Below are 13,491 nucleotides of genomic sequence, written 5' to 3' on the forward strand. Positions count from 1 at the left end.
GAGGGCACTGGGGTGGGACTCCATCGAAATAACAAGAGGATGAAATCATTAGAGGTTTACAGTCAAAATAGAGAATTGTTTTACATATCATTTTATAGATTATAGCACCTTAACAATGACTCAGAAAAAGTAAAAAGTAAGTTTTGGATTTTGAAAAGTTATTATTAGAGGAAGTCAAATACTTTTGTTGTGATGAAACATGTGAAGGGACACAAGACATGATTGTTCAGTCCGGCCTTTGATTCATTTCACAGCTTTAGAACAACTGTACAGCCTGCAGCTCATCAAGAGACAACTGACTCCTCAGGAATGGGAGGCATGCTTGTTAAGATTAAGCGATAGCCGACCTTCAGAAGTAGAGGTCAAGGTCACCTGTCCTTGTGACCCCACATGTTAAGTGTAGCTGATGTTACCTTAGAAAATTAACAAATTGTGAAAAGGATAACAGAAAATGGAAGTAATTACTTCACAAAAGGAAATTAGGTCATAAAACTTACTCTTTAAACTTGAAAATTCAGGAATTTGTAATTTTAATTCTTCCAACTGTTTGTATTTCTATTGCTATTTAGACTCAGCTGGAAACATCAGTGCAAGGACATATAATACATAGAGCATGCTGATGACAGCAACAGCAGGTACTTGGATAAGTTTGTCAGGTATTTCACAGTGAAAACGAGGCCAAAATGGGGATAATCTGACATTATTCTCATTTGGAGGAGTCCATTGAAATGAAAGATTTGGACTGCATAACATGGAATCTGACCCTGAAATATCCTGTGACATATCAAGCTAGTCTTCAGCCACATTATATGAAAAGTATATTTTGTCCTCATGTTGTGATATATGTGATGTACTGTGCAGCATTTACCCTGCTACCCTGCTCACCTGTGGATCGGGGCCACCTCAGACTATTTCACATTAGGGAACAATTCAGTGTCTCCATGACAAGTATTAGCATGGGCAAATTCAAAATTCAAATTCACTTAGGAACTGAAAATAAATTTATATCAAAGTTAATGGAGTTGCACAGAATAAAAGTGATAGTTTGAGATGGTCCCCTTAGGAATACTTGTGCAATATATATATAATCCCTTTATCTTTGTTGACTGTATTCTGATTAGCTCAGATTTTAACATTAACCTCCACACAACATTATTCATGCATTTTATCATGTTTGAAGAAATCCTCCATCGTGTTATTGCTCTACAATATTTTACAATGTTTTACAATGTTTTGTTGAAGATCAGGAAGGTCACATGGAGGTCCAGCTGTTGATGAGCTCGAATCTGTGACAATTAAGATGTCAATCTTTTATTTCTCAATAGAGAATAATGTGATATTGAAATATGTATATTGCCGACTACTTAAGTGATAGTTAAGTAGTTAAGTTACTGTTCAGTGATGTTAATTGTTTGTGTTATCAGTAGCTTGTATATTGGCTCTCTAAGTCTCATCACTGCTCACAGTGTCCAGATGGTACACTTCATTCTCTACACATGGCATTTCTAATTGCATTTATTACCTCATTTATTTCATCTAATGTGTTAAGACAATTATTGTTGTCTAAAAGTACATTTTACTGGAATATGAACCTTTGTTTTCCTGATAAATAACAATGAGAATCCATTCACAAAGTCATATTATAGTTATGTATGTAATTAACATTCCGTATGATATGGTGAATTCATGCATGGTTTCAGTAAAGACACACCAGACATCTTCTGTGCCCACTGCTGGCAAACCTCATTACCTTATTTATGGCGATGGCAGCTTGAGGGACAGGAAATATATTCCTTGACCTGTGTGTTGGGTTGTGCGTCAGTGGACCAGTGGACCCAAAGAATCCCATTTGATTGTAACTGTGAAGCTAAGCTTGATTTCATTGGGTCTCTTGGAATATTGAAGTCCGACTGTCACATCAGATTTAAAGCATGAGTTTATGGCACTGTGTTTTCTGCAATACCTCTTTAATCCACCTCCTTGGATGCACATTTAGGAAGTACTTGATGTCGTTGTGTGTTATGTGAATGTACCACCTGAGACCACTTCTAAGTAAACATCAATGTTGGTATTTTAAGCATTGATTACTAAATTACAATTTTCTAATGCGGTCACATTAATTCACTGTGTAAAGTTGGAGCATACATCAAAGTTATTCATCAAATCTGCAAGTATGATATTATCTCATGAATCAAAACACATATATTACTTAAATTCATTCCAGATTTGATCTATTTCAGCACTTTTCCAGTTAAGAGTGTGATTGTAATTCTGGATGACCAGTAATGCAATAAGCTTTACATCCAGTGAATCTGTTATATATGGTTTTGCTCATATATATGCACAAGGAAGATGAATTATTTTTTTGCCCCAGTATTGATCTACACAGATACAAAGGAACACAATTTTCAAGCCCAGACCTTGCAGCATAATACTGATTTATGACATCAGGAAATCCTGTCTTTTGACAACTGCACTTTTCGGCACTATAGAAGTATATTGTGGAATAAAGTCTTGCAAAATTGTTTGTGAAAAGGAATCTGTTGTTATTGCTTTCTGTGAACATGTATTCTACAGTGATACAAGAGGATGCCCTCGAATCCATGTCATGCTTTAGTTTTATGTGTTTCTTTGAAACCTGGCATGAGGATGACAGTTGGAAGTGAGGCAGGTAACGAGATAATCAAGGATTAGAGCCCATGATCCCAGGCTCCTAGTACACTTAAGGGAAGTAACTCCACACAGCAACTTGCCACCCCTCAGACAACTTGGTGACCTATTCCTCTAACAGTAAGATAATACAAACAGACTATGAGAGTAAGTCAACTTCAGGAAATGCAGAAGATTGAGATTAGATGCTTTTAAGACATTGGTGTCTCAATAATCTGCCAGGTTCTCAGTGTAAACCGTCATCTGGACCTCAATAATCTGCCAGGTTCTCAGTGTAAACCGTCATCTGGACCTCAATAATCTGCCAGGTTCTCAGTGTAAACCGTCATCTGGACCTCAATAATCTGCCAGGTTCTCAGTGTAAACCGTCATCTGGACCTCAGTAATCTGCCAGGTTCTCAGTGTAAACCGTCATCTGGACCTCAATAATCTGCCAGGTTCTCAAGCTGGTTGAAAAGAATGAGAACAAATTACATGTGTGATCTTTATTATCTTCCTAAAAAAACAACATATCAGTATCAACAGTTACTGTACACGATAACAACTGTCGTTTCCAATGGTTACAAAGGCAGGATTCCACGTGCACATCTCCATCCATCTCTTCATGTTCACTGATCATATATACTGATGACCTACAAGCAGTTAGTCACCTTCCAGACAGTCGCATATTTAGTGAATTTCCAACACTCAGCAGACTTGGTATCTGCAGCATTAGAATTACATCACAGGGGCCTAGATTTTGAAGCTCTCTTAGCACTAAGAAATTAGTGTAAGTCAACGTTAATGTATGGCACTTGACTATCTTAGCTAAAGAGAGCTTCGAAATCTAAACCATCCAACAGCAAAAGCAGCGTTACATCACTGTGTGCTGCATTCCATCATCATCATCATCAGTGTTCATTGCAGGAGAGGCATCTCTGTCACCAGAGGTCACTTGACATTAAAACCCTCACTTGAGAGGTGCACACCTTGACATTAAAACCCTTTTCAGAGGTGCACACCTTGACATTAAAACCCTCACTTGAAGGTACACTCAATCTGCACACATGGTTAGACTACTGAACAGTTGCAGTGTGGCTACTGAGGAATGCGGGATACTGTCCTGTTTAGCAAGGTAAAGGTCAATGAGATCCTGCACCGTCTAGGAGAAACCGTTTGGAGCATCTGTGTCTCACCGAGGAGCTATGCTGTGAAGGAAACATCTTCGTGTTAATGTCCTCCTCAGTCTGGCCTAGCTACCATATTACATATATACTTGTCTTTTCAATATCAACAGAAATCAAAATCACTACTGAATTGTTTACTAACTAACAAATCTATTTACTGTTAATTCCCAAATTATAAATATTTACACTGAATTGATGCATACTAATCCATAGAAGCTGTGAAGAACAACCAATTTCTAACATGCTTATAGTTAATGTATCTTAAGCCATGACATTATCTATAGTTATGTCGTAACACAGCAGGTGTTCTTTAACTTCTGACTTTTTGTAGCATAGACATAATGTATAATACTGAGCTAACTTACATTCCCTACGCTACAATGTATTCCCTCAGCTATATCCACATGATACAGACCTGTTCCTCGTAGACATTAACAAACATAAACAACACAGCAACAACAGGTGCCCCTAGAGCTGCCCTCTACTCCCAGCAACATCAGGTGCCCCTAGAGCTGCCCTCTACTCCCAGCAACAACAGGTGCCCCTAGAGCTGCCCTCTACTCCCAGCAACAGGTGCCCCTAGGCTGCCCTCTACTCACAGCAGCAAGAGGTGCCCCTTGGGCTGCCCTCTACTCCCACAGCAGCAAGGGTGCCCCTAGGGCTGCCCTCTACTCCCAGCAGCAACAGGTGCCCCTAGGGCTGCCCTCTGCTCACAGCAGCAACAGGTGCGCCTTGGGCTACCCTCTACTCACAACAAGCAGGTGCCCCTAGGGCTGCCCTCTACTCCCAGCAGCATCAGGTTGCCCTAGAGCTGCCCTCTACTCCAGCAGCAACAGGTGCCCCTGGGCTGCCCTCTACTCCGCAGCAACAGGTGCCCTGGGCTGCCCTCTACTCTCACAGCAACAGAGGTGCCCCTTGGGCTGCCCTCTACTCACAGCAACAAGAGGTGCCCCTAGGGCTGCCCTCTACTCCCAGCAACAACAGGTGCCCCTAGGCTGCCCTCTACTCACAGCAACAACAGGTGCCCCTTGAGGCTACCCTCTACTCACAACAACAGGTGCCCCTAGAGCTGCCCTCTACTCCCAGCAACAACAGGTGCCCCTAGGGCTGCCTTCTACTCACAGCAACAACAGGTGCCCCTGAGGCTGCCCTCTACTCACAGCAGCAACAGGTGCCCCTAGAGCTGCCCTCTACTCACAGCAACAACAGGTGCCCTTGAGGCTGCCCTCTACTCACAGCAACAACAGGTGCCCCTAGAGGCTGCCCTCTACTCACAGCAGCAACAGGTGCCCCTAGAGGCTGCCCTCTACTCACAGCAAACAGCAGGTAGTCTTGTGGGGAATCGGCATACATGTTTGTGAGTCCGGTGCCCCGGCTGGCACAGGGGGATGTCAATCTTGTAGCCTGTCAGCTGGTAGCACACCTCACGGAACTCCTGGCTCGTCTTTTTGAATGCCTCCATCAGTCGCTTGTTGCGCAGCTCTTCCCGGGTCAGCTGGCTCTTCAGCTCTGAGGGACAGGAGGTTGAAAACATTGTCTGAAACATCTTGACCTCCCAATACTATGCCAAAGGTCCCATCTGGAACAATACACTATCTGTCATTTCCCTAATATGACACAATGCCTCACCTGACACAATACACCATCTGACACAATGCCTCACCTAACACAATACACTATCTGATACAATGCATCACCTGACACAATACACTATCTGACACAATGCCTCAACTGACACAATACACTATCTGACACAATGCCTCAACTGACACAATACACTATCTAACACAATGCATCACCTGACACAATACACTATCTGACACAATGCATCACCTGACACAATGCCTCACCAAATACAATACACTATCTGACACAATGCATCACCTGACACAATACACTGACACAATGCCTCACCAAATACAATACACTATCTGACACAATGCATCACCTGACACAATACACTATCTGACACAATGCATCACCTGACACAATGCCTCACCTAACACAATACACTATCTGACACAATGAATCACCTAACACAATACACTATCTGCCACGATGTCTCATCTGACACAGTACACTATCTGATATAATCTCCCATCTGAAACAATCAACCATCTGACATTTCCCTCTTCACACAATCGACCATATATCACAATCCACTATCTGATAGCATGGAACATCTGACCCAATCCACCACCTGACACCATTAACCATCCGACATAATCCACCACCTGACACTAACCATCCACCACCTGACACCAACTATCCAACACCATAGACTATCCGACATAATCCACCACCTGACACTAACCATCCACCACCTTACACCAGCTATCAGCACCATAGACTATCGACACAATCCTCCACCTGAAACAATCATTCTGACCTTCCACCTCCTTTCCGGCATCTGGTTCCTGTAGTTTCTTCTCCACCTTCTGAGTCAGGTCATCCACCGAGCCTCCAGATTCCTCTAGCAACTTCAGCCTCTGTTTCAGTTTGTCATTTTCATCATGCAACCTTTTCGGCTCCTCTTCTCTGTGTCTCTGAGCTATCTCAGCAGGGTTCATAGTGAAGTGGACCACCTTCGTCTTGGGCGGATCATAATCACCCTGCAAATAAACAGCACACAATGTGATAGTGACAGCAGTATTCCCTCCTGACCTCATCACACCAATACCGACCAAGACCAGCATGGACAGCCAAAAGGTTGGGGCAATTTCTGAACCTTCTCAAAGTCACCGACCGACTCACACGGGTAGGCTGGTTCCTCTGTTCTACTGGAGACTCTGCAACACTCACCTACAGGTTCCTCTGTTCTACTGGAGACTCTCCAACACTCACCTCTGTTCTACTGGAGACTCTCCAACACTCACCTACTAAACTCTCCTCTGTTCTACTGGAGACTCTTCTGACTGCGGAGACTCTTCACTCACCTCTGTTCTGCTGGAGACTCTCCAGCACCCACCTACAGGTTCCTCTGTTGTACTGGAGACTCTTCAACACTCACCTCTGTTCTGCTGGAGACTCTCCAACACTCACCTACAGGCTCCTCTGTTCTACTGGAGACTCTTCAACACTCACCTACAGGCTCCTCTGTTCTACTGGAGACTCTTCAGCACTCACCTCTGTTCTGCTGGAGACTCTCCAGCACTCACCTACAGGCACCTCTGTTCTACTGGACACTCTCCAACACTCACCTACAGGCTCCTCTGTTCTGCTGGAGACTCTCCAACACTCACCTGCAGGTCTCCTCTGTTCTACTGGAGACTCTCAACACTCACCTCTGTTCTGCTGGAGACTCTCAGCACTCCACCTACAGGCTCCTCTGTTCTACTGGAGACTCTCCAACACTCACCTACAGGCTCCTCTGTTCTGCTGGAGACTCTCCAACACTCACCTACAGGCTCCTCTGTTCTACTGGACACTCTCCCAACACTCACCACAGGCTCCTCTGCTCCACTGGACACTCTCCAACACTCACCTGGAGGTTCCTCTGTTCTACTGGAGACTCTCCAACACTCACCTACAGGTTCCTCTGTTCTACTGGAGACTCTCCAACACTCACCTTACAGGTTCCTCTGTTCTACTGGAGACTCTCCAACACTCACCTACAGGCTCCTCTGTTCTACTGGAATATCCAACGCACTCACCTACAGGCTCCTCTGTTCTACTGGGACTCCAACACTCTACTGCAGGTTCCTCTGTTCCTACTGGAGACTCTCCAACTTGCTCACTACAGGCTCCTCTGATTCTGGGACTCTCCAGCACTCACCTACAGGCTCCTCTGTTTCTACTGGAACTCTCAACACTCACCTACAGGTTCCTCTGTTCTACTGGAGACTCTCAACACTCTTCTAAGTTCCTCTGTTCTACTGGAGACTCTCCAACACTCACCTACAGGCTCCTCTCCCACTGGAGACTCTCCAGCCTCCACCTACAGGCTCCTCTGTTACTGGAGACTCTCCAACACTCACCTACAGGCTCCTCTGCTCCACTGGAACTCCAACACTCTCACCTACAGGCTCCTCTGTTCTACTGGAGACTCTCCAACTTGCACTCACCTGCAGGCTCCTCTGCTCACTGGAACTCTCCAACACTCACCTACAGGCTCCTCTGTTCTACTGGAGACTCTGCAACACTCACCTACAGGTTCCTCTGTTCTACTGGAGACTCTCAACACTCACCTACAGGCTCCTCTGTTCTGCTGGACACTCTCCAGCACTCACCTACAGGCTCCTCTGCTCACTGGAGACTCTCCAACACTCACCCTGCAGGCTCCTCTGTTCTACTGGAGACTCTCCAACACTCACCTACAGGCTCCTCTGTTCTACTGGGAACTCTCCAACACTCTACCTACAGGCTCCCTCTGTTCTACTGGAGACTCTCCAACCTCACCTGCAGGTTCCTCTGTTCTACTGGAGACTCTCAGCACTCACCTGGAGGCTCCTCTGTTCTGGAATACTGGAACTCACCTCTCCTCTGCTCCTGGGGCCTGGAGGCTCCTCTGCTCCCATGGAGACTCTCCAACCCCACTCACCTACAGGTTCCTCTCTGTTCTACTGGAACTCTCCAACTTGCTCTCACCTACAGGCTCCTCTGTTCTGGAACTCTCCAACACTCTACCACAGGCTCCTCTGCTCCCTGGGACTCTCCAACACTCACCTACAGGTTCCTCTGTTCTACTGGAGGACTCTCAACACTCTCCTACTGGGTTCCTCTGTTTCTGGACACTCTCCAACACTCACCCTACAGGTTCCTCTGTTCTACTGGAGACTCTCCAACACTCACCTACAGGTTCCTCTGTTCTACTGGAGACTCTCCAACACTCACCTACAGGCTCCTCTGTTCTACTGGAGACTCTCCAACACTCACCTGCAGGATCCTCTGTTCTACTGGAGACTCTCCAACACTCACCTACAGGCTCCTCTGTTCTGGACACTCTCCAACACTCACCTACAGGCTCCTCTGTTCTACTGGAGACTCTCCAACACTCACCTACAGGCTCCTCTGTTTCTACTGGAACTCTCCAACACTCACCTACAGGCTCCTCTGCTCCACTGGAGACTCTCCAACACTCACCTGCTGGGTTCCTCTGTTCTGCTGGAACTCTCCAACACTTTCACCTACAGGCTCCTCTGTTCTACTGGAACTCTCAACACTCCACCTACAGGTTTCCTCTGTTCTACTGGAGACTCTCAACACTCACCCTGGCTCCTCTGCTCCACTGGAGACTCTCCAACACTCACCTACAGGCTCCTCTGCTCCACTGGAGACTCTCCAACACTCACCTACAGGTTCCTCTGCTCACTGGAGACTCTCCAACACTCACCTACAGGCTCCTCTGCTCCACTGGAACTCTCCAACACTCACCTACAGGCTCCTCTGTTCTGGGACTCTCCAACACTCACCTACAGGTTCCTCTGTTCTACTGGAGACTCTCCAACACTCACCTACAAAGGCTCCTCTGCTCCACTGGAGACTCTCCAGCACTCACCTACAGGCTCCTCTGCTCCACTGGAGACTCTCCCAACACTCACCTACAGGCTCCTCTGCTCCACTGGAACTCTCCAACACTCACCTGCCAGGTTCCTCTGTTCTACTGGAGACTCTCCAACACTCACCTACAGGCTCCTCTGTTCTACTGGAGACTCTCAACACTCACCTACAGGCTCCTCTGTTCTACTGGAACTCTCAACACTCCACCTACAGAGTTCCTCTCTGTTCTACTGGACACTCTCAACCTCACCTGGGTTCCTCTGTTCTGGAGACTCTCCAACACTCACCTACAAGTTCCTCTCTCTGTTCTACTGGACACTCTCAACACTCACCTGGGTTCCTCTGTTCTGGAGACTCTCAACACTCACCTGGAGGCTCCTCTGTTCTGGACACTCTCCAACACTCACCTACAGGTTCCTCTGTTCTACTGGACACTCTCCAACACTCACCTGGAGACTCCTCTGTTCTACTGGACCTCTCAACCACTCACCTACAGGCTCCTCTGAGACTCACTGGAGACTCTCCAACACTCACCTACAAGTTCCTCTGATTCTACTGGACACTCTCCAACACTCACCTGGAGGTTCCTCTGTTCTACTGGAGACTCTCCCAACACTCACCTGGAGGTTCCTCTGTTCTACTGGACACTCTCAACACTCACACTACAGGTTCCTCTGTTCTACTGGACACTCTCCAACACTCACCTGGGGGTTCCTCTGTTCTGCTGGACACTCTCCAACACTCCACCTACTGGGTTCCTCTGTTCTACTGGACACTCTCCAACACTCACCTGGAGGGTCCCTCTGTTCTGCTGGAGACTCTCCAACACTCACCTACAGGTTCCTCTGTTCTACTGGACCTCTCAACACTCACCTGGAGGTTCCTCTGTTCTACTGAGACTCTCAACTTGCTCACCTACAGGTTCCTCTGTTCTACTGGACACTCTCAACACTCACCTACAAGTTCCTCTGTTCTGCTGGAGACTCTGCAACACTCACCTACAGGTTCCTCTGTTCTACTGGAGACTCTCAACACTCACCTGGAGGTTCCCTCTGTTCTACTAGAGACTCTCAACACTCTTTCTGGGTTTCTCTCTGTTCTACTGGACACTCTCCAACACTCACCTGGAGGTTCCCTCTGTTCTACTGGAGACTCTCAACACTCACCTACAGGTTCCTCTGTTCTATCACTGGAGACTCTCCAACACTCACCTACAGGCTCCTCTGTGTTCTACTGGAGACTCTCCAACACTCACCCTGAGGTTCCTCTGTTCTACTGGACACTCTCCAACACTCCACCTAGAGTTCCTCTGTTCTGCTGGAGACTCTGTACTCACCTACAGGTTCCTCTGTTCTACTGGAACTCTTCAACACTCACCTACAGGTTCCTCTGTTCTACTGGAGACTCTTCAACCTCACCTCTGTTCTACTGGAGACTCTCAACACTCACCTACAAGTTCCTCTGTTCTACTGGAGACTCTGCAACACTCACCTACAGGTTCCTCTGTTCTACTGGAACTCTTCAACACTCCACACCTCTGTTCTGCTGGAGACTCTCCAACACTCACCTGGAGAGTTCCTCTGTCATTCTACTGGAGACTCTCAACACTCACCTACAAGTTCCTCTGTTCTACTGGAGACTCTCCAACACTCACCTCTGTTCTTTCTGGAACTCTCAACACTCACCCTACAAGTTCTCTGTTCTACTGGAGACTCTTCAACACTCACCTCTGGTGTTCTGCTGGAGACTCTCCAGCACTCACCTACAAGTTCCTCTGTTCTGCTGGACTCTTCAACACTCTCTGTTCTGCTGGAGACTCTTCAACACTCACCTCTGTGTTCTGGACACTCTCAACACTCACCTGGAGTTTCCTCTGTTCTACTGGAGACTCTCCAACACTCACCTACAGGTTCCTCTGTTCTACTGGAACTCTTCAACACTCACCTCTGTTCTACTGGAGACTCTCCAACGCCACCTACAGGTTCCCTCTGTTCTACTGGACACTCTCCAACACTCCACCTGGAGGTTCCTCTGTTCTATCCAGCACAGCCTCAGGAGGTTGACCTGTTTGTTCCTCTTCTCCAATTCCAACTCAGCTCAATGATTCTCTCTCTGCAGAGAAACAACAGAATACAGATGATGCATCAAAAACTGAGATAGTGTGATGCAATGAAGAGAGAAAGCTGTCATGGACTCCTATCTGGTCTAGCAACTGTTGACATAAGCAGTGAATATGAGTCTGATGCCTTGTTATCATATGCTACATGTCATTATTCAAGCCTGGACCCGTAACCATGCAACAATCAATGTGGTCTCAACAAAATGACAAACACTGATATGCATGTTGTCAAGGCACAATGACATGCAATCCATGTTGTCAAGGCACAATGACATGCAATCCATGTTGTCAAGGCACAATGACATACAATCCATGTTGTCAGGGCACAATGACATACAATCCATGTTGTCAAGGCACAATGACATGCAATCCATGTTGTCAAGGCACAATGACATACAATCCATGTTGTCAGGGCACAATGACATGCAATCCATGTTGTCAAGGCACAATGACATACAATCCATGTTGTCAAGGAACAATGACATACAATCCATGTTGTCAAGGCACAATGACATGCAATCCATGTTGTCAAGGCACAATGACATGCAATCCATGTTGTCAAGGCACAATGACATACAATCCATGTTGTCAAGGCACAATGACATACAATCCATGTTGTCAGGGCACAATGACATACAATCCATGTTGTCAAGGCATAATGACATACAACAATCCATGCACAATTGTCAAGGTCAAGGTGCAACAATGACAAATGATATACAATACAATGAGTACATTCCATGTTGTCAAGGCACAATGATATACAATCCATGTTGTCAAGGCACAATGACATACAATCCATGTTGTCAAGGCACAATGACATACAATCCATGTTGTCAAGGCACAATGATATATCCAATCCATGTTGTCCAGGCACAATGACATACAATCCATGTTGTCAAGGCACAATGATATATACAATCCATGTTGTCAAGGCACAATGACATACAATCCATGTTGTCAAGGCACAATGACACAACTCATTAGCCACAAGTACAGTAATAGGGCTGGCTATTAGTATGTATCATTGAGATCAATGTCGATACTGATGGTTTATCAACATACTACAGGGAAATAACTTCAAAAGGCAAAAAGCAAACATAAGTCCTAAATAAAACATGTATTCGTCACTGGTGAGGAGGACATTGCACATGATGCACAAATCACATTCTGAACATAATTTAGAATCATTACATGGTGTGATGAACTTTGTGTATTGTGCATTTCATCACAATATTTCATTAAAATATTATTGATAACACAAATTTCATCCAGATAATTTTTTTTTAATTATCTTTAATTATTAAATAAATATTTCAAATTAAGTATCCTGTATAGTTCTCTTCAAGTATCTTTTACCTGAACTGTACAATGATACACAACTATACAACCCTATCCTCGTTAATTTATATAAATGGATAGCCTCAGAAACTTGGGACCTCTTCCACATCTCTGCACATACAGAAGATTTACAAGACTTACTTCAGTTCCTGTATAGTTCTCTGGTCCTCTTTGTTGACTGTTCTGCCTTCTCCCTTTATTGGTGGTCAGTGTCTCCAGCTGTCAGGGGCAGAAATAATGATAAAATCATTCCCAAATTTCAATCTGGTGTGTAATGTAATGAAAACATGAGAGAGAATTGAGTTAGTCATGATTCATCCAGAGTGAAGTGTAAACACAGACATATGCCCCATTCTTTAACAGCGTTGAAGCACAAAGCGCACAATCACAACCTATGCTTTAACAGATTCACAGTGCAAAACACACCCACATCCTCCATTCTTCAACAGTCTAAGTGCTGAGACAATCACAGTTCCTTCTCATTAACTAAGATTTAATCAGTAGCACAAAGACTGCTAGTGGAATGGGGTGTCAACCCTCCCACTCACAAACGACACCTTCCAGCACTTTTCGTCAGCACCCACCTCTAGACACTTGGACTTGGTCTGCTTGACACCTAGGTGGGCAGTCGCGTCCAAGCTCCGCCCTCCAGGGACTCTGTCTGAGCGGTAGTCATGGAGGAGTTGCTCCAGCAGC

The 13,491-nt window shown here is 45.5% G+C and overlaps 1 protein-coding gene across 1 annotated transcript; it reads right to left on the reverse strand.

Moving 5' to 3' along the window:
* Positions 1–5,142: 5,142 nt before the first annotated feature.
* LOC124262980 (mitotic spindle assembly checkpoint protein MAD1-like) lies at positions 5,143–6,435 on the reverse strand. Its single transcript, XM_046697597.1, has 2 exons — positions 6,226–6,435; positions 5,143–5,345 (listed from the first exon to the last, which is right to left on the reverse strand). The coding sequence occupies exons 1-2, from the start codon at positions 6,404–6,406 to the stop codon at positions 5,143–5,145; spliced, it is 384 nt and encodes a 127-aa protein (XP_046553553.1). The 5' UTR covers positions 6,407–6,435.
* Between the last annotated feature and the right edge of the window lie 7,056 nt (positions 6,436–13,491).

Source organism: Haliotis rubra, unplaced genomic scaffold (genome assembly GCF_003918875.1).
Source record: "Haliotis rubra isolate DU_JTF1 unplaced genomic scaffold, ASM391887v1 Scf862, whole genome shotgun sequence".
Taxonomy (NCBI): domain Eukaryota; kingdom Metazoa; phylum Mollusca; class Gastropoda; order Lepetellida; family Haliotidae; genus Haliotis; species Haliotis rubra.